The 20,558-nt window shown below is 37.0% G+C and overlaps 1 protein-coding gene across 1 annotated transcript; it reads right to left on the bottom strand.

Annotated features, from left to right (window-relative positions):
* Nucleotides 1–1,668: 1,668 nt before the first annotated feature.
* On the bottom strand, nucleotides 1,669–2,479 carry LOC131857930 (probable glutathione S-transferase parC). The gene is made up of 2 exons (XM_059210719.1): nucleotides 2,168–2,479; nucleotides 1,669–2,034 (listed from the first exon to the last, which is right to left on the bottom strand). Exons 1-2 carry the CDS (start codon nucleotides 2,477–2,479, stop codon nucleotides 1,669–1,671), a joined length of 678 nt encoding a protein of 225 aa, XP_059066702.1.
* Nucleotides 2,480–20,558: the final 18,079 nt, after the last annotated feature.

The following is a 20,558-nucleotide window of genomic DNA, read 5'->3' as shown; positions in this document are numbered from 1 at the left end:
TAAGGGTGAATTGATATTCAATTAGAGTAGTGTACAGTTTTGACCATCTAAATATTTCTAATATAGTTTACATATTGCATACAAATCGCTATAGGACTGAACATCCAAACCTACCAGCAATTCTTTATGCTGTGGAGTGTAGTTGCGACCTTGGGTGGAGAAAGATCATTTGTGAATCTGATTCTTAGGCGGTGGTGACTTTGTTGAATAGGCAAAGGTTAGATGATGTATGCTGACATTTAGCTTTGGTTATTAAACAAATTCTTCATTTGTGTGTATTCATGGAATCTGTGACTTTTAGTCATATCCCTAAAGAATGGAGTGGAGTTGCAGACAGTCTAGTGAAATGGGCCTCTGATAAAATGTACAATTGAAATCCACCTAATCAAAACTAGCGTGGTTGTTTAATTCATGTCCTTTGTATTTATTTTATGTCTAAATAAAAAATTTTCCCCTTTTTGCGAGACTTAAATTGTATTTCATTAGAATAAAATAAAACAGAACTATCTAATTGTGAATAACTAAAATAGTTATCATTCTTCTTTTACAGGAATAACCATTGAAAATCAGTACCAAACTCACACTCTAAACAAACAATCGGGCTTGTCCACCCCATCTCACTAGCCGTTCAAAAATTTCTGGCAAAGTTGTATAACTCATTTTTCTAAACTGGTATGGTCCATTTCATTGGTCGATCGACAGTAGCATTCAATTTTTAATTAAAATAACAAAGAAGATTTGATTACTCAAATTTACTTAAAAATCATAACTTAATTCTAGGGAGAAATCATTAATATAGGAAGTAAAACGACGGTGTAATAAAAAATGAGGATCCTTAGTCGCCTCACATGGAGTACAAGTTCAGGTTTGTTATGGGAATGCGACCAGCAACAAACCTCCATCTGAAAAAGGCAACCAAGGAATCATGTATATAGCAGTAGCTTTAAGAAACCTCCATCTACATAACGACTCAAAACAGCCGGCTAAGGAATCATATTTTCGGCATATTAGCTCTTGGAATCTGTCAAATTTTTGGATTCTACTTCTAAATGCGATGTCCCCTCTATATCTCTGTATCATATTTTCTTTGGAGAGTAACAAAATGGCGATCGGAGGTCTTTTCATACTTATAATATTAATATGGGGAATCGACATTTCAGGTCATCATTGAATATTTAGTAAAATTAGGTCGTTTAGTGGGATGAAACATCAAAATTCATCAGAATATTACTGCATTCAAATGTATTTGAATCATAATATTTATCTTAAAACTAAATTATCTTAATACATCACTTAAAAAATAATTTAAATAACATCTTTAAAATAGCAGAAAAAGCAAACTATACAAATTTCATCGAAGATCAGTGATATTGAATCAAACATAAAATAAAGTTTACACATGAAATCCAATAATAAATATATGAAATCTAGATAACAACACACTTCAATACCTATTGCATAAATTTATCATTCAAAACATATTAACCATTCACAAATAAATAAAAATGAATGATTTAACTATGTGATATGTTTGAACATCAGAACTCACTACCTTCACTATAATCATTCAACAATAAATTGAATTCTATCATCTAACATCTTTGGACATCTTGTATTCATCTATTCCAAAGAAAAGATTCATCCTTGCTTAAGATTTGAAGAAACAATTTAACCAACCATATATCTCTCCCTTAATTGTAATATGTCTTCTAGGGCTCTATCAGGAGAGGGAAGGACTTTCTTAACACTATCCCTCTCCATACATCTCTTAACCCAAGCATCAAGAAGTGGGTATTCACTGTCAAATGGTATCTTGAAATTCCCAATAGTTTCATAAATATGGAACCAACAAGCAAAGGGAATGAAGGCAATATCAAGAAACCCAAAATCCTTCCCACCGAAAAAAGGGAGGGACCCCCCTGCCGACATCTCTTTTAGTGCGCCTTCTAAAAATTGAAGGTTCTCCAACATGTCACGCTTGCCGTCCTCAACCTTGTCTTTTGACCATACTATACGAAATCCCGAGTCAAAAAACTGCAACCACAGAAGATTTGTGTTAGCCAACGATCCCATTAATAGACTAGCACAAGATTTCCAACTACAACTGCCTAAAAATGTATTAAAGAACTTAAACACCAATACAAATGAGAAAATGGGAATACCTTACTTTTTTATCTATGAAGTCGGCCCAGAAGCGAGCAAGGGCACGGTCATATGGGTTGATGGGTAATAATTGTTTGTAATCCCAAACCTCATCAATGTATTGAAGAATTATAAGAGACTCGCATATAGGCTGGCCATTGTGGATCAAGACAGGTATTTTCTTGTACACAGAATTCATTTGCAGGAGGAGATCACTTTTATTGGGAGCCAGATCCTCTTCCTGGTATTCATATTTAACACCTTTCTCTTCCAAGGCAATTGGGACGCGCATGCCAAACATACTTACCCATTTGCTGAGTACCTTCACTTTATCCATCTCAAACACTCCCAAAGTCCAAATTCACACAGCTTTATATCATCTTGTACAAAAATAAAAGTTCTTACAACTGTTGAATATTGCACACAGATCCCAAACTTTAAACACCGTCGATGTTTCTGTTGATTTCACAATCAAATGGTTTGGAGTGTAGGAAGAAATTTGATGTCATTCAATTTAGAGGCTATGGATTCTCAGTCATTCGCTGGATTTCTGGAAAGTTCTGCTGGCATTTTATACATCGATTAATAATTGATATAAATATAAATGTTTTAATTTTGTTTCGTTCGAAAAGGTGATGAAAAAGAGTTACGCTAGTTTGTTTGCTTTGTTATTATATCAGTTTTCTTTCATAGGTTTATTTGTAGGAGCCAATTATATTCTTGATTATAGCTAAATTTTCATCCGTTCATGTGACATCCTGGGTTCATCCAATTGATAATATCAAAGTCAATGCATATTGGATTTCTCGTAAAAAGCATTGGATCTAGGTTATCTTTGACGATGCATCACATGGAAAGACGGTTATGTCTAGACCGTGAAGGAAATATATTTGATTTTGCACTACTTGTTACTCGAATTGGATCAATGAAAAGAACAAAGAAATCATTTCTCAAATTTATTAAAAAAGTCACAACTTAATTACCAACGGAAAAAAACGATGGCGTAGAACTAGAGGATGCGCATGCATATTGGCCTTACATGGAAACAGGCGGCTAAGTAATAATGTAGAAACCACTAGTTTCGCATTTGCTACTCCTTACAAATTGAACGCTCCCTCTTCTATGGTTTCTGTATCATCTTTTGCTTGGGAGAATAACAAAATGGCGAAGGCAGTAATCTTGATAGTGATAATATTAATATTGGGAGTAGGCGATGTTGTGTGCAAAAATTATCCCTGCGACTATTATCCGTGCAACAGTGATGGTGATTGCCCACCTGAACAACTTTGCCTTGGCATTGATATCAATTTCTGTGGTGCGGGACAGGGATTTTGCTAAGCCCATTAATAATTGTAATCAGTATAAATGTTTTTATTTGTTTCGTTTAAAGAGTCGATGTAAAGTTATTCATGGTTTGTTTGCCTATTATCATCAGTGACAGATGCAAACTGCTAATAAACACCAATTCCTTGCTAAACACTTGTGATATCTTCCATCCTCTTTTCCTCTATCAAACATATGTTATTTACCTTTGCTATTAAAAATGAAACTAGATCAATATTTATCAAGTTTTGTTTGAATCATATTTTGTTTTGAGCATGGAAACGGGAGGGCTTCACATACTAATAATATTTATTATTAACATTAGATTTAGTTTGACATTAATCTAGTAGAAAAATACCTTTAATTGTTCGATGTTTTTCAAGTTAATTAATAATTGATATAAATGCAAGCATTTTTAATTTGTGTCATTTCACAAGTTGATCTATTAGATTTTTTAATGCTTTATTTCGCTTCTAAGTTATTGCTATATCAATTTTATTCATAACTTTATATCTAAAAGGTTTTGAGTAATATAATTATATATATTGTTCTAGTTTTCAAAGATGCAATTGATGTTCATATTATGATTCAATATACATCCATGGGCAAAGTATTCTTGAATAAAACAAATTTAAATCTCCATGGAGAAATATGTGAGTGACATGCTTTTAAACTAGACCAAAATGTCCATGAATACCTCTATAGCTAAAGTGCTTACAAATGGTATCGTCAAATAAAAAAGTATGACTTTCATCCATAATCATAAATCTTATATACTCAAATAGGATATAAATTATGTAAAAATTAATATAATTTATGTCATTTTTTAAAATTATAAATTATGAAAAAAATTTAAATGGTATAATAAAACAATACTCTTATGGTGAAATTAATGTTTTCATGTATAATTTCTTACGAAAATTCTTAGGAAAATCTAGTAGCAATGTAATTCCTAGTAGTAATAGATATTTCGTTACATTATAGATCACAATAGAAATAATATTTATTGAAAAACATGAAACTAAAACCCATCTAGGTTAATCACCTCATTTTATAATTATTTACAGATTCATTTCCATAAAATTAAAAGACCACCTATGCTTGGAACATATTTTTGTCTTATGGAGGATTTTATATCATCCATAAAGTTATGTAGCTACGCAATATGAGAGCACATGCCTTTACACTAAAACCTATTTAGCTAAGAGCCAAAGATTGAGGGGTACCTATTCCACTAAATATGATTCGAGCATGATTCTAACCTCATCCCTTATGATGTTTGATCCTTCTACTGAACAAGACTTGATCCCTGGTTACGTCGTTAAGAACCATTTAATTTCACAAGTAGAGAAAAGACACATTAATGCTTAAAACATATTTCAGATAAAAATATGAATATATATGTTATTGATTTTAGTCATAAAGATATCTGAACATAAAATTATTACTAAATAAAGTTTAAATGAGGGTAAGTACTCTTTCAAGCTATTAATGACATTGTTTTTTATTGGGAAAAATAGGTTTTGAGGGGACCTGAAACCCTTTACAAAAGGATTTTATAGGGATCTAGAACCCATAGACAAAATGTTGCAAAAAGATAACACATAGACTAACAACAACCAACCAACAACCAGACACTAGAAAGTAGCCATCAAAGATTTGGCTGAAACATGCAAAAGGATGAAGCCATCAAACATGAAACCTCAAAGATACATAATGGATTTCTCAAGGATACCTTAACCTGGACCATGGGTTTTGACAAGGTTCCCATAACCATATGACCCATAAAATTAGAGACATAACTTGATGGAACTACTTGGATAATTGGGTTTTGAAAAGGCTCCTAGAACCTCTAGAATAACAACAACGAGGGGTTTTGACTGGCTCCCCAAACCTTCATGATGGGTTTTGAAATGGCTCCCAAAACCATTAGGAGAAACTCAGAAAAATCTCGAGCCAAACAACCAACCTATACCATACCAACAAAGCCCATCCCCACATTAATAGACTATGTTCCCACCTCAATAAGGCTAGCATGGGAAGAAAGAAGCAAAAAAAAAAGCCGAGAGTGAGCTTCCACTGCATGGAGAATAAGAACCCCCAAATATCTAGTCCCCACCTCACCAACAAAGCCCATCTCCACCTCAATAGAAGATGTACCCACCTCAATAGGGTTAGTAAGGATAAAGACGAGTAGAAAGAAGAGGAGAGAACAAGCCTCCCTTACATCCACATTAATGATTTCCACCTCCATAGGAGGCCACTCCACCTCAATAGGAGTTGCACGATAAGAAGCCAAGAGAAAAGTTTCAAATGGCCTCACTACAAGAGTGAAAAGATCCACAAACATGGCCATATCAAAACCTATAAGAACAAACTTCTTCCCCTAGATAGAGGAAGAAGCCCCTAGCCAAAAACTCTAGAGATCAACATGAACTAGACCTATAAACTTAGGAGCACTCAAGAAAACCACAAGGGGAAATGAAAAGACTCCCCTAATAGCTCCTTCGCAACATAAGCACAAAAACCAAAAAATGGATAACACAAACATACCCACCACAAAAAAAAGACAAAACATGGAGCCAAACAATGGTACACATCTTAGTAATCAATAGACTAAAGGAGGAATGCAACAAAGAAACACACACTAATCCCTCTACCAAAAAAATCTTTAAGCAAAGAGCAAATGGGTCTCTAGCATAAAAAACAAGACAAACTCTAGAAATACTCACAAACCAAAGTGAGAGAATAACTAATAATACTTGCTCCTCCACTAGCCAAAACCCTAGCTTTGACACCATAGCCACTCCTCCCATTTCAATTGAGATGAAACATGATGTAGGGGCCAAGAAAAAACAATGATAAAACCAATTATCGCAGCACCAAAGAAAACCACGCCAAACCCACTACACTCCAAAACCACTAGCATCAATGCACCATGATCCAAAGGATATTTTTCACTTAAAATTTAAGTATCTTCAATGCTCCAAAAATCAGCTCGGTAGCTTCAACCAATCAGTGGTTGACACGTACCATGTTGAAATTTGAGCATTTCAAACTATTTGACAAAAATGTTATCCATGGGTTTTGATCCCGTAATCTCCTCCTTACAAGTCAATACTTCCACTGCTATGCTACATGTCCTCTTTACTATTTGTAAAGTTTGTTTTATGCAATGCAAATAGGGACAAAACTAGTGTGTGGCCCACGTAGGGGTTGAGCTCGTGACCCCACATGGCCCAAAATAGGCTGCGACCGATGCGCCATTCAGGGGCTTGGAGCTAATTGCGAAGGTCACTTTTATTTAAACAATCTTCATCAACCAATCCTTATGTAAATAGAGGTCTTGGTAAAAACAAACCCCTAAAATATGAAGATTGATTGAACTACTAAAATGGTAAAGGGGTCTATTCGTACTTTATTGTTTGGGGAGAAGGTTATTTGTTTTAACCTAATTTTGGCTAAATTTGTATATAAAAGGGAGTTAAAAAGCCTTTGTAGACATCTAGGTGATGTGAAGGAGATGTTATGTAGAAGTGTTTACTATTATTCCTACATGTTGGAGGTTAAATACTAATGTTCTTGAAGAGAATAGTTTTTGTAAACATTTGTAATTGATTTCTTGGAGTAATCGGATCGGTCCCCCTATTGGAGCAGGACTCAGAGATATAGTCCATTTGGACGAACTCCATTATCAATTGTGTTTACTCTTCTATCTATTTTTCTCTCTTTTCTTTCTATCATCATCTTTAATATGCTTTGTTCATTTAAGCATTTTAATCATGTTAATTCACTTATGTATGCTTTGAATTAACTTATGTAATTGCTATAAGCACTCTTATGCAATAGTCATAGATCCTAATCAGATTACACCAACCATAGCTCCAGGTAGAGTGAAACCAAACCCCACACAAAATGCCCCTGGAAAATATAGAGGGAAACACCCCTAAAAAAAAGAGGGCACAAAGCCACAAAAGAGGCGAAAACATCCCTCCACTTGGCTAAAGAGAATAGATCTAGGATGACAAAAGAATTAAAAAATATGACCTTGCCTAGAACAACCACCATAGAATCTCCCAATACAAGGTTCAAGGAACCACCACCAACATCAAGTAGTAACCAACAAAGAAGTTGTAGAAATCCTCCAAACCACCAACAGATCTCCCAAGCATGCCCCAAGGAAACAAGTCTGCATAAGAGTGCATGGTTGGGGTCCTTTTTTTCTGCAGGTCGAGGGTTTCTAGTGGGGCTAGGGGCTTCAGTTGGATCTTCATCCTGGTGGTGCTTGGGAGGGGTGGGGTCGTGGGTGTTGTCCATTCTAGTGGGCCCCTTTGGGGTGTGAGTTCCTTATATTTTTTGAGATCTAATGTCGAGTATTGGTGGTGAGGCCTCGAAGGTACCCCCACAATGGATTTTCATGCTACGGTGGTGTCGAAATCCCCAACCCAGAGCATGAAGACTTTCAACAATAATCTTTTTTCCTTAGATTCGGGGTCTGGTAGTGCTGGTATCTCTCACATTATGAAGGTTAATGGTTGTCTAGAGAGATGCAGTGAGAGGCTGAGGCTGGTTATTCCTCCAGAGATAATAGCTGAAGATGTTGAGTACTTTTTAAAACACTTGCTATATTGCAAGTTTTTGGGAATGAGGGTTTCTTTGCAATTTTTAGAAAACTGGGCGTAGAGGACTTGGGCACCGGATGGGGAAATCGAGATTATGCTGCTTGCAAACAACTACTTCATGGTTACTTTCAACTGCACGGAGGATCGCAATAGGGTTTTTGAACGAGGCCTGTATTTTTACAACCAGGTGGGGTTGTTCATCAAACCTTGGCATGCAGGGTTTAACCCTTCGAAGGAGCTCCCGAATAGGGTTACAGTGTGGGTTCATTTACCATGATTTCCTATGGAATATTGTCGAGAGGATGTGCTTTGGATGCTTGTTGCACTACCTGGGAAGCTAGTGGGATCTTCAATACAAACCCTGAGGGGAATGGTAATGACCTTTGTGCATATCTGTGTTGAAATTGATCTTAGTAAACCTATACTAGATGCTATAAATATGTGTGCGGGCTCTTATTCTTGGGTTCCACAATTAGATTATGAGACTTTACCATTTCAGTGTCGTCTGTGTCATGAGTATGGTCATTTATAGTGCAAGTGCCCTAGATATAAACCGGTGGTGCACCAAGCTCAGATGCCGGCCCATAGCCTAGATGGGGCTGATAAAGGAAAATCTTCTATGTCGATCGAGGTTGTGGGTGATGATGGTTTTGTCTTAGTTAAGATAGAATAGGAATCGAGAACAAAAGAGGTCCTTACAGGAGAGACAGGAGGAGGATACCTTTAATAGATTCGAGGCCTTGGATGACCTTAGCTAGCAGGAGGTGAACCCAGGGTTAACCCTTTTGGACTAAAGTGCATCAAGGGGGGCTCCAGAAAGAGTGATTGAGGACTTTTCCTAGTCTCTGCAAGTGGTTGGAAGCTAGCAAATGGAGATGGATCAACCAGTAGGGGTCTATTTGGGACTTACTTCTGGTTTGGAGGTGAATTTGGTTGGGGGGGAGGGTTCTCCGACAACTTTGAAATTGGAACCGGCTAGGGGTAAAAGCAATAAGTTCTCCGATCACCTGGGTCTACATTAGAAAGATATTAAGAAAAGTACTTCGGAGAAGAACTGAAAGGTTGGCATAAAGAAGGATTTGGATAAGATCAAATTGATGGGGGAGAATTTGGCTGAGTTAGGGCCAGTAAAGACTCTGGATTCTCACTTTTCCAATCCTCCAAAATGATTGTGCTTTCATGGAATATGAGGGGCTTGAACACTGGCCCTAGACAAAAAGCTGTTCGGGAATTGATTAGGAATCATTCACCTGATGTCCTATTCTTGTAAGAAACTAAACTTTTGGTGTAGAGTATGATGGGTTTGGTGCCGAAGCTATGGGGGTGAGGCAAGTGTCAATGTATTGGGGCAGCTGGTTTCTCTGGAGGGGTGGCCTATCTTTGGAACCCTTTAAGGTTTCGCCCTGTCTGGTGGGTTGCCTCAAGATCTTCATTATCCAGGATTGTCTCTAGTCCTAAGACCAGGGAATTCATCTTGTTTTCTAACATCTATGCCCCTACTGATCTTCAGGGTAAGTAGAACTTATGGTCTCATATTTCTTGTATGTGAAGGCTGCTCCCTTTCCATCGTTGGAATATGATGGGAGATTTCAATGCCATCCTTGAGTTGAGTGAGAAGGGGGGTTTTATGTGATTGGAACCTTCTTCTTTCCTTTTTTAGGATGGTATATCATCATTGCATCTTGTTGACATTAATCTTGGTAATGGTTTGTTCACTTGGAACAATAGGAGGGTGGGGGAGTATTGGATTGCGGAGAGGTTGGATCATTTTCTGGTTTCCAGTTTTTGGATTGGTGGGGGGTGGTCCACATGTTCTGAGATTCTTGACTGGAGAGGGTTAGACCACTGGCCCATCAAGGTTGTTTCTTCTTCGGCTCAAGTCGCTCGCTCTCATTCATTTAATTCCAACTTATGTGGCTTCTGTGCAGGTTCTTGTAGCAGAGTGGTGGAGGAAAGAGAGGTCGGCCTTTGGCACTGCTATGTACACTTTTGCCAAGCAACTGCAATTTGTTAAGTTTCAGCTTAAGCAATGGAACCATCAGGGTTATGGGAAAATTTTTCATGCTAAGAAAGCTACTCAAATTGTGCCGAATGGCATCACTAGTGAAAACAGAGAGCATGGTTTGTCTGAGGCCTTTCTTAGGGAGGAAGACAGGGCTGTCAAGGTTGTAGAGGAATGGGAGGTTAGGGAAGAAATATACTGGAAACAAGGATCTTGTATTGATTGGCTTCAGGCGGGGGATAAGAACACTGCTTTCTTCTTCAACTCAGTGAAAGGAAGAAGACATCAAAATTACATCCCTATTCTGGTCAACGATAGAGGGGTATGTGCACAAAGATGGTGGGAAAAAAAGTGGACACCACCCCAAAAAACATGGAAAAACAAGCAGTGTGTACGCGGTTCTAAATTTGAATTCACTGCATACGGGCTTATATTTGTTGTTCCCGAGCTTAGATAAGGTAGCACGTATGCGCTACACCTAGGAAAATGAGCGTACATGCTACGCCTAGGAAAATGAGAGCCTATGCGCTACTTATAGGAAAATGAGCATGTATGTGCTAATAATCCCAAGATAACCGCGTACGTGGTGCCTTTCAAAAAAATTTTAAAAAAAATAACTAGATCTTATTTTCCCATGAATAGCGCATTTTTACTTTGTTTTTTCTTCATTTTCTCTCCTAAACCGCGAATGGGGTGCTAGATTTCTCCTCCAAACTATGGATCAAGGTTAGTTTTTGTTTATTTTTGTCTTTCTTTCCCGTTTGTTCAATTTTTTTTACATTTTGAATTTAATTTCAATAATTTCGATTAGGTTTTTTCTTTTTTTGTTTCAAAAACTAGATTCTTCTAATCCACAATAGGAACAACCAAATGCACTTCCTGAAAATGCACAAGAACAACCAAATGTAGCTCCTAAAAACCCACAAGATACACCCCCAATTCCTCCTTATGACCACACACCCAAAACACATGAACAATTAATTAATCAGTTATGACAAAATACACCTAAAATCAATAGATTGATTGTTAAATTGAAAACATCCGAACTTGAGCATCATCAATCCCTCACTACTAGCCTAGAAACATTAGCTAGTGGTGCCATAGTTGTTTCCACACAAATTACCAAATGGGAAAGCTTTAGGGATAGGTGTCGTCAATTCTATGCTGATGGGCTATCATAGGAGGGAGTAAAAAAAATTTTATTAGTAAACAAGAAATATGTGCCTTTTTCATTGATCCCAAAATTGGTCAGTCATTACCTCTTAATGCAAAGAGGTTTCCCATACATTGGTGTACCAATGTGCAGATGAAGAATCTTTTTTGGCAGAGGTGATAGATGGTCTTTGATGATCCACCTTGTAATAATTATGAGGTACCATTATATTTTTTAAGAAAAGTAGATAGTGAGTTTGTGCTCAATGTGCGCCCAAACTATTTTGACATGAGAGAGTTCCATCGTAGAGGTGGTGGCTCTGCCCAAGATAGACTTGGATCCCATAGGCGATTACCCACAGAGAGTCGCCTCCCCCTAGCACTCAAACCTAAGGTGCATCAGGTTGTCCCAGTAGAGTTGAAAGAGTCGATGGAGCTACAGACTCTTCAGGCAGCCACAACGTTGACTGGTGCCATAATCCATCATGGGACATCATTAGCCCACCCTATTGTATTGGATGATGAGCCATTAGTTGCTCCAGGTGGCGATAAAGAGCCCACCCAGCATATGTGTGTTAGTTGCTCGGGGATAGATGATGTAGCGGTGCAGATGGATCCTTATCTCATTTGTACACGATTTGCAGGAGTAGATGTGAGGCCCGCAAGACTAAAGATGTCGTGCTGACAGATGAGTTGATGGACATGGTGTTTGCCCATGAGCGACAAACATAGGTGTGTTGATTTGAATTCATAGCATTTTATTTATCAGTCACTTTAAATTTCTAATTACATAAATGAATTTTCATTTATACATTGATTTAAATTGAGACAAAAAATATGCATTTCAAGATGCAACATCGGTATCCCATACTCCTCCCCCAGTTACTATAGCTACAATTTCGATGCCTGAGGTATAAATTTTGTAACATGTTAAAATAGAATAGTACACTTTGAATTCAAAAAAATACAAGATATAGTATCTTTAATGCTTGGTCCAATTTTTGGTTTGTAGGTGTTGACAGGGGACAAAATGTCCCAGATTGATGACATCATGCTCTCAGCGATCAATTTTGGCCTACAAGGCTATATGGTATCATATTTTGTACAACCCTTTTTATGTATTGTTTTGATGGAATATGCAAGTCATTTCATTTTAGATTTTTTGCATTAAGTATCATAGAATCACAAAGCTCATTTTTGCTCATTCAAGCATCCAAACTTATTACAAATACTAGCTCCTTTCGAGCACCAAACTAGAAACAACAATTGGAAGACCAAGAGACACAACTCAGAAATCCACTTTAAACAACCAATGGAAGACGAAGAGTCACAAATTAGAATTCTACACAAAGGTGTCCCTCATGGGAGTTGAACTCGTGTCTCCACATTGAGAACTCAATGCTTTAACCAACTAAGCTCAACCCCTTGGACCTTTCATTTTAGATTTTTAAAATTATGTTTAATTTATTATCTGTACTAATATCTCATGTTAGCTTTATTTTTTTAGGGTACCCCCTCCTTGTTTAGGGCTCGTCGTAAGAAAAAGAATTCCTCAAAGACGCCAAAACATGGGAAGAAGGTAATTGAACACATTTTTAGTTGTAAAATTGTTTGAAAATGTTGAAATCAAGTATTAGTTGGGGTTTGTAGATTGATTAGTGTTTTTTGCCTATTTTACATGTACAATGACCATTGAGCTATGTGGATTTGTTGAATGCACCTAATTCGCTCGTGGATCAAGAGAGGGCAGAGGTATGTATCTCTACTTTATTTTCTTGATCTCATGATTATATGCACGCATACATGTGAACTTGTGATATATTATAATCTTATAATTTTTCCATACACGAAATATCCATACCTATTTCATCAATGGCGAACCCTCCTCCGTGCACTGGAGAAGCATCTCAGGATCTGGTACACTTTTTTTTGATATGTAAAATTAACTGTTTTTAACCTACAATACTTATCATTATATTAACTGTATTTAATCTTTGAACATTTTTTGTATAGGTAATAGCGACAGTTTCTCCATCGATGGTGAGCCATCCTTAGTCCATTGGAGAATCATCTCAGGCACAAGTACGTCATTGTTCTCTATATTATAGCTTTTAAGTGTTTTTGATATATTTATGTTAGTACACTATATTAATTGTACATTTAATCAACGATACACCCCTTCATGGTACAACTCTAACATGGACCCATTTAAGTATGTCTTCAAGAAAACTCTTAAGAGTAATAAAGAGAGAAGAGTGAAGACATTAGCTCATAGATCAACCAATGAGGTAATCTACATTTCAATTGCAAAGGAAATATAGTTAAATGCATAGTTATGTTGTTAATTGTTAACTATTTTCTACAAAAAAATTCTAACTTGGATTTTGAATTGTGGATTTGCAGCCATCTACAGAGCTGTGTACTGCATCGAAGAGGCTTGATTTTGATGAGCCACCACAAGTTTAGGATCATATAGTGTTATTTTTGGTCATAGAATGACCAATACATGTAGATATTCTACATTTTTATTGTATATCGATTTGGACATGGCATATGCCACATTTTTGTAATAATTGTATTAACTTGGAAAACATGTCTTTAATATATATATAAATGTTGATATTCGATCCAATAAATGTGTACTGAGTTTATTATTTTGTGGTTGTCCTTTTATAAATTTAATTGATCATTTGCCTATGTAATCAACAATATGAATATAAACAATAAAATTATATGATATAAAACATTGCAATCGTGGAATATTTGATAAAATTTCTAAAATGTTGAATTAACCCTACAAAACTCCTTGCATTTAGTTCATAATTGTGTATTCACTGTATTTGGTGGCTGCCCTTTTATAAATTTAAATGAATATTTGCATATGTAATCAACAATATGAATATAAATCAAATTTTGTTCATCATGTGCACAAACCGACGTTGCAAGCACATCTAGGTGGGCAAGTTTACGCTAGGCATTCCCCTGTCATGCATCCCAAAGTGCCAGAATGTTGAGAGTCATACCATACCGATGCGATCTCTCAAGTACCCTGAGTCCAAAAAATTATCAAAATTTGACGGACTGTTTATTCAAATCTAGGACACATATGGTCGACCTGTTTGAACCTGTGGGGTCACGTGAGACTTCTCTACAATGACCTATCTCGGTTTTTGATGACTCGGATCAATTTTCAATTGGTAGCATTTTTTCACCTATTGCAAAAATTGTCAGTTGCATGCAATGCAAAGTCGCAAGACTGGCCAGAATTGATTCAGTTCGTCGTGTGCACAAACCGACATCACGAGTGCATCTGGGTGGGAAGGTTTACACTAGGCATTGCCCTTTCTTGCACCCCAAAGTGCCAGAATGTCAAGAGTCATACCTTATCGACGCAATGTAGAAGTTGCTTGACAACTTTTTTGACAATTTTTTTGACAACAATGACAATTTTTGCTCAAATTGTATCTAGTCTCAATCTATGACCCCTATGACCCGATAATGACTCAAATAATTCTCCATGATTATACAAGAATCAATAATGCTCATGATTGACCAGGGACACATCACATATACTCAAAACATAGTCACATATTATTCAAAATTTTGCCTCTAAATATGGTCAAATAAGCTCTTGGCTATTTGATTATACAAAAAAATGTCTTACAAATCATCTCATGGGCTTTTATATAAAATTTGGCATTACAATATGTGTGATTCAGCTCATCACCATTTTAATATAAAAATCATCTCATGGGCTTTTATACAAAATTTGGCATTACAATATGTACGATTCAGCTCATCACCATTTTAATATACAAAATTTGGCTTGTACATATGTACAAATCAGCTCATTGCCATTTAAATATACAAAATTATGCCCCTAAACATGTAAAAATCAGCTCATGGGCATTTATATATACAAAAAATGAATATAGAACAATTCATCGACAATTTATACAGAATCCTCAAAATCATTCTACTCTGAACCATACAATCAATCAAGTGAGCCTTCAAGATTAGCTCTAACATGTATTGTGTCAAGTATTTCCTTGTGGTCAGATTCATGAACTTTCCATAAAATCTTGTTATGAGGAATACCACAATACTTAATCAAATGAATATTTGATGCAACAAGAAGGTTAGAGAAATGAAGAATATGTCTGTGTGTTTCAAATTCCTCGAACAACCAAACATCAGAATTCTTGATAGGATATCTCCGAAGCCATGTTCATTATCTCTCTAAAATTCAAATATTTAATCATTTCTATAATTAATTGATATCTTGCGGTTTGAATTAAGTTTTCAAAATACTTTTGCCATATTCTTTTAACCATTCTCCTACAAGTTCGTTCATTCATTTTATTGGGCATTGGCTTCAATATATTGTCATCAATGTCAATTAGATACTTTGGTTTCCTATGAATGATTCTAGGAGGTGTTAACATCGGTGCATTATGTACATTCAATTCATCAAATAGAGAAGGTGTATGTTCATCATTTAATTGATTATTCAATGTGGTATCTTCTTCAATTGCATATACACACACACAAATCCATTAGCCAATTTTATTAGGAGAGCAGACATGATAAAAATCAAAGAGGAAGTTGCAGACAAGAAATAAATTCACTTACTTCTATATAAGTGCAGACACAGTTGTAGTGGGGTATGGAGGGAGGGAGGCAGAGAAGAAGAGAAAGAGGGATGGGGTATAGAGGAAGGGAGAAGGGGAGAGAGAGAGAGAGAGAGAGAGAGAGAGAGAGAGAGAGAGAGAGAGAGAGAGGCACCTTGTATGCATTTGGGAGGGGGAGACAATACACTTACATGTGTATTTATATTTAATATATTATATATTATTATATACATTTATATATATATATATAAATATTATATATTATATGTATATACACATATTATATATACAATATCATATTATACACATATTATATATACAATATCACATTATACAATAGCACATATGAGCTGTTTATAGTAAAAGAGCGTGTACGCGCTTCTTACACCATAAGTACCCCATACATGCTTTTTTAACCATAAGTACCCCATACGGGCTTTTGACTGTTTAGGCTTGGGAATAGGCCTGATGACAAAGCTACGGTTTGGAAGTGTGATTCCCCTCCATTTCTCTCATTTTTGACATGTTTTATTTTATCAACTTGGTTTATCGACTTTGTCATCATCAAGTTTACACTTCATCAAGTGGGTATTTCGAAAATTGCCACCATATTTTCACCCATGTTCTAAGCTTTCTAACCATATAACTTTTTTTCAATTTGAACAACAATAACATATTATTATTGAATATCTATTACCAGTGTCTCCATAGTTCTCACAAACATAGGTGCACCATTTTTTGAATAATTTTTGATATAGTTAACCAAATTTAAAAAAATTTATATATTATTGTAGAGCACTTGATTCTTTAAAATGTTTAAAAAAAATTTGCATTTTTGATTTGTTTAGTGCAACTTATGCTTTGCGCATGAACATGTACCTAATTTTCAGTATGTGCTCGATTGGCAAAATCATAAAAAAAATATACTCAACATAAAATTACAAAAAAATACACATTTTCTAGTGCTCACTCTTAGCTATCTTTCTGTTAAAGGATTTGTCAAAATACTAAATCTAACTATGACTTTTTCGATGTGCACGTCAAACACTATGTTATGTTTTTCAGAAAAAATTAGGGTCAGTTTTTCGTGCACGAAGGATTTGAATCCCTTAATCTTATCCAATTTTAAAAAAGTTTGGTAGTTTGGAAACTAGATTCAGAGTACTACAATATTTGTTCTTTGATTATCTTGATATCTTGAGTGGATGACTTTCAAATTTTGCCTCCAAGTTTAGGTTCACCAGATTTCAGAAAAAAAGTGTCCACTTATACCCCCCTTTTTGACCACCATCTTTGTGCACTTACCTAGAGGTGAACAATGTTTATCCTTGCAAGAGATCTCTAGGGATTCGTTATAGTATTTCCGGTCCCTCTTCACTGAGGACTCTCAGGGGGAATCAGTGGAGGAGAATCCGGTTCTTGCTTGCATTCCTTCTCTTGTCACTAGGGAGATGAATGAGCAGCTTTTCGGTCCTATTTTGCTGGAAGAACTTGAGAGTATTGTTTTTCACACAAGGAAAGGAAAATCTCCTAGACCGGATGGGTTCCTGGTTGAATTCTTTCAAGAGTTCTGAGATATTATCAAACTGGACTTACTAGAAGTAGTCCAGGAGTCCCAGAGGAATAAGTAGATGCTTCGAGCTTTGAATGTGACTTTCATTGCTCTAATCCCAAAGTATGATGGGGTCGATTAGTTAGGCCAGTTCCTTCCTATCTCTCTCTGCAATGTGATTTATAAGATCATCTCTAAGCGGATAGGTTGAAGAAGTGTTTGTGGAAGGGCGCCAAATATTGGATGGTGTGGTCATTTCTACGGAGACCATTCATTCTATGGAAACCTCAGAGGAAAAAGATATGTTTATCAAGCTGGATATGGCTAAGGCTTGCAATAGAGTTTGGTGGTCCTTCCTCTAGAAGATCCTCAGGGCTTTTGGCTTTGTTGATGAATTGATCCATTGGGTTATGAGTTGTCTTACATCTACTTCTTTCTCTGTGCTAATCAATGGAGATCATACTGAGCTGTTTGGTGCTTCTAGGGGTCTTCGCTAGGGGGACCCCCTCTCCCCTTATTTATTCATTCTTTTGACTAGGGGTCTAGGGAGACTAATTAAGAATAATGTGGGTCTAGGTATTATTCAAGGTTGGAGTTGGGGTAATGACTTGCAGTCGCGGTCTCATTTGCAGTTTGTTGATGACACAACCCTTAGGGGACTTGCTCAGATCAGAGAAGCTACTAATCCATGTAAGGTTTTGGATGTTTATCTTGTGGCCTCGGGCCAATTGATCAATGAGGATAAATCTTCTATCCTCTTTTTCAACACTCCTAGATCTCTTCAAAGGAGGATTGCTCTTATCTTGAGATTCCAAGTTGGCTCTCTGCCCTTGACTTATTTGGGTATTCCTATTTCTCCTGGTAACCCTCCTAGGGAGTCATGGCAGGGTATCTTTGATAAATTTCTCACAAAGGTTGAACACTGGACTGATAGATGGTTATCCTTTGCTGGGAGGGTTCAACTAATTAGTCGGTGGTTTAGGCTCTTTCGATTTATCGATGCATGCTAGAAGTGGCTCCTAAGTGGTTCTTGAAGGGTTTGGACTCTTTGGCTAGGCAATTCTTATGGGTAGACAATCTTTCCTCTTCCAAATGGAGTCTTGTCAATTGGGACTTGGTGTGTAGCCCGAAGCAGTTGGGGGAGCTTGGTTTAAGGTAGTCTATTTTATTTGGGGAAGCTCTAGTGGCTAAATTGTACTCAAGGTGGTGTGTTGAGAAGGATCGAGGTTGGGCTAGGATTTTGGCCAACAAATATATGTAGAGGATCCTAATGGAGGAAATCCCTAGGTATCCTCTTGAGGGAAAAGAATCAATGATCTGGTATACTCTCAAGAGGGGGGCTTCTCTCATTAAGGCAAGACTCTTTTGGATTTGTAGGAGGGGGGAAGAGGTCCTTTTCTGAAATGACTCTTAGGATGGATACCCCCCATCCTTGATCAGTTTCCTAACCTTGGGAATCTGTGCCAGAGGTTTTTGGAGGTAGGGTGGTCAAGGGTGAGTGACTTCAAGACTGTTTATAGGTGTGGGCGGTTGGATTTGGAGTGGTGGAAGGATTCTAATGAGTGGCCAGTTGTTGGGATGGAGGAAGAGTGTGCTGAGTTGCATGGCATTCTAGTGAGTAGACACTATAGTTCTCTCAAGGGTAGGGATGGACTTGCTTGGTCTCCAAATCCTAAGGGCATCTTTACTGTGGCTAGTGGATACCAGGAACTGTTGAACCGAAGACTAGAGGGAAGAGAGGTGCACTGGTGGAAACTGGTGTGGAATAATTTTTCTTGGCCGAAGTGTAACTACTTTGCTTGGACTTTGGCTTTGAATAGATGCCTAACTTGGGACAATATTCACAAGCGGGGATTCTTGGGGCCTTCTATTTGTGTTTTGTGTGGTAATGGGGAGGAAGATTCCTCACACCTATTCTTCAGATGCCCCTTCTCTTTTCTTATTTTGCATTACTGCTGGGAGGTGTGGAGGCATCTTTGTGTTCACGCAGATTCTCTGGTGGAGTTTTGGAGTACTTTGGGCAGACCTCCTATCTTGTCCTCCTTCCTCTAGATTGTCTAGTATATTGGGCCCATTTTCATTATGTGGTAGATTTGGCTCGAGAGGAAGAAGAGGATCTTTTGTGAGGTCAGATTTTTTAGTTCAACAAGTATGGAATAGAATCATTGTTATGATCTAGGAGATGGTGGAAGCTAAATGTGAGGTGAATTTTCTTCTAGGTAGAGATCAGGCGGATATTGTGAGTAGGCTTGGTTTGCAGGAGTTGTCTCCCACCTCCACTTGTGTCAAGAGAGGTAGACGTGCTATGAAGAAGGTTCAAAGGGTGGGAAGGGGGATACCCCTCAGGATGAGTTTATCAAGATTAACACTGATGGCTCCTCTAGGGGTAACCTAGGTCCGACTGGAGTTGGTGGTGTTGGTAGGAATAGTATGGGGGAGGTGGGTTTCCTCTTTTTGATGCATAAAGGGTGGCTGTCTAATAATTTTATGGAGGGATTTACGATTTTCTATGCCCTAGAGCATGCTTGAGATTTTGGATGAAGGAAGGTTATTTACGAATTGGATTCACAAATTGTTGTTAACTTGTTGACTAAGCAGAAGGTGAGTGGGATTCTGTGGCAGTTGGTAGGGATTGTTCAGCAGATTCTTCAAATTAGTTCTTTAATGGAGCAAGTGTCTTTCATCCACATTCCTTGTGAATGGAATAGAGCAGCTGATTGTTTGGTTAAATGGGCCTTGGAACATGGTAGTGATTGGAAATTTGAAGGTTGGGAGCATCTCTCCTCAGTTTATTGTTAGGACTTGCAGAAGATTTTTGCTAAGGACATGGATAGTTATGAAGCTGGCTGACCTGGGGTTGGTTTTGTGGTTCATTTTTGGGGCCTTGGGGCTCTAGTTCTCTTTGTAATTCTTGTGTCTAATTTTCAATAAAGTGTTTACCCCTTTATTCAAAATATGAAGAATCAAAGTGATGAACATATACAAAATAATCACTACAGTGAAAACTTATTTATATTTTATTTGGCCTCAATACTGATTGAAAATGTTCAAATACAACTTAATGTGATAGCTTTAAGGTGGTGAATGTAGTCTACATTTATCTATATAAGAAATTTATTAATTAATGCTCCTCA

Source organism: Cryptomeria japonica, chromosome 8 (genome assembly GCF_030272615.1).
Source record: "Cryptomeria japonica chromosome 8, Sugi_1.0, whole genome shotgun sequence".
NCBI classification, from domain to species: domain Eukaryota; kingdom Viridiplantae; phylum Streptophyta; class Pinopsida; order Cupressales; family Cupressaceae; genus Cryptomeria; species Cryptomeria japonica.
This window is presented reverse-complemented; position numbering and strand designations above follow the sequence as displayed.

Coding starts and splice junctions, on each gene's coding strand:
- LOC131857930 (XM_059210719.1), bottom strand. CDS start 2,479: ATGGATAAAGTGAAGGTACTCAGCAAATGGGTAAGTATGTTTGGCATG. Junction 2,035..2,167: donor CCGACTTCATAGATAAAAAA/GTAAGGTATTCC, acceptor CTGTGGTTGCAG/TTTTTTGACTCGGGATTTCG.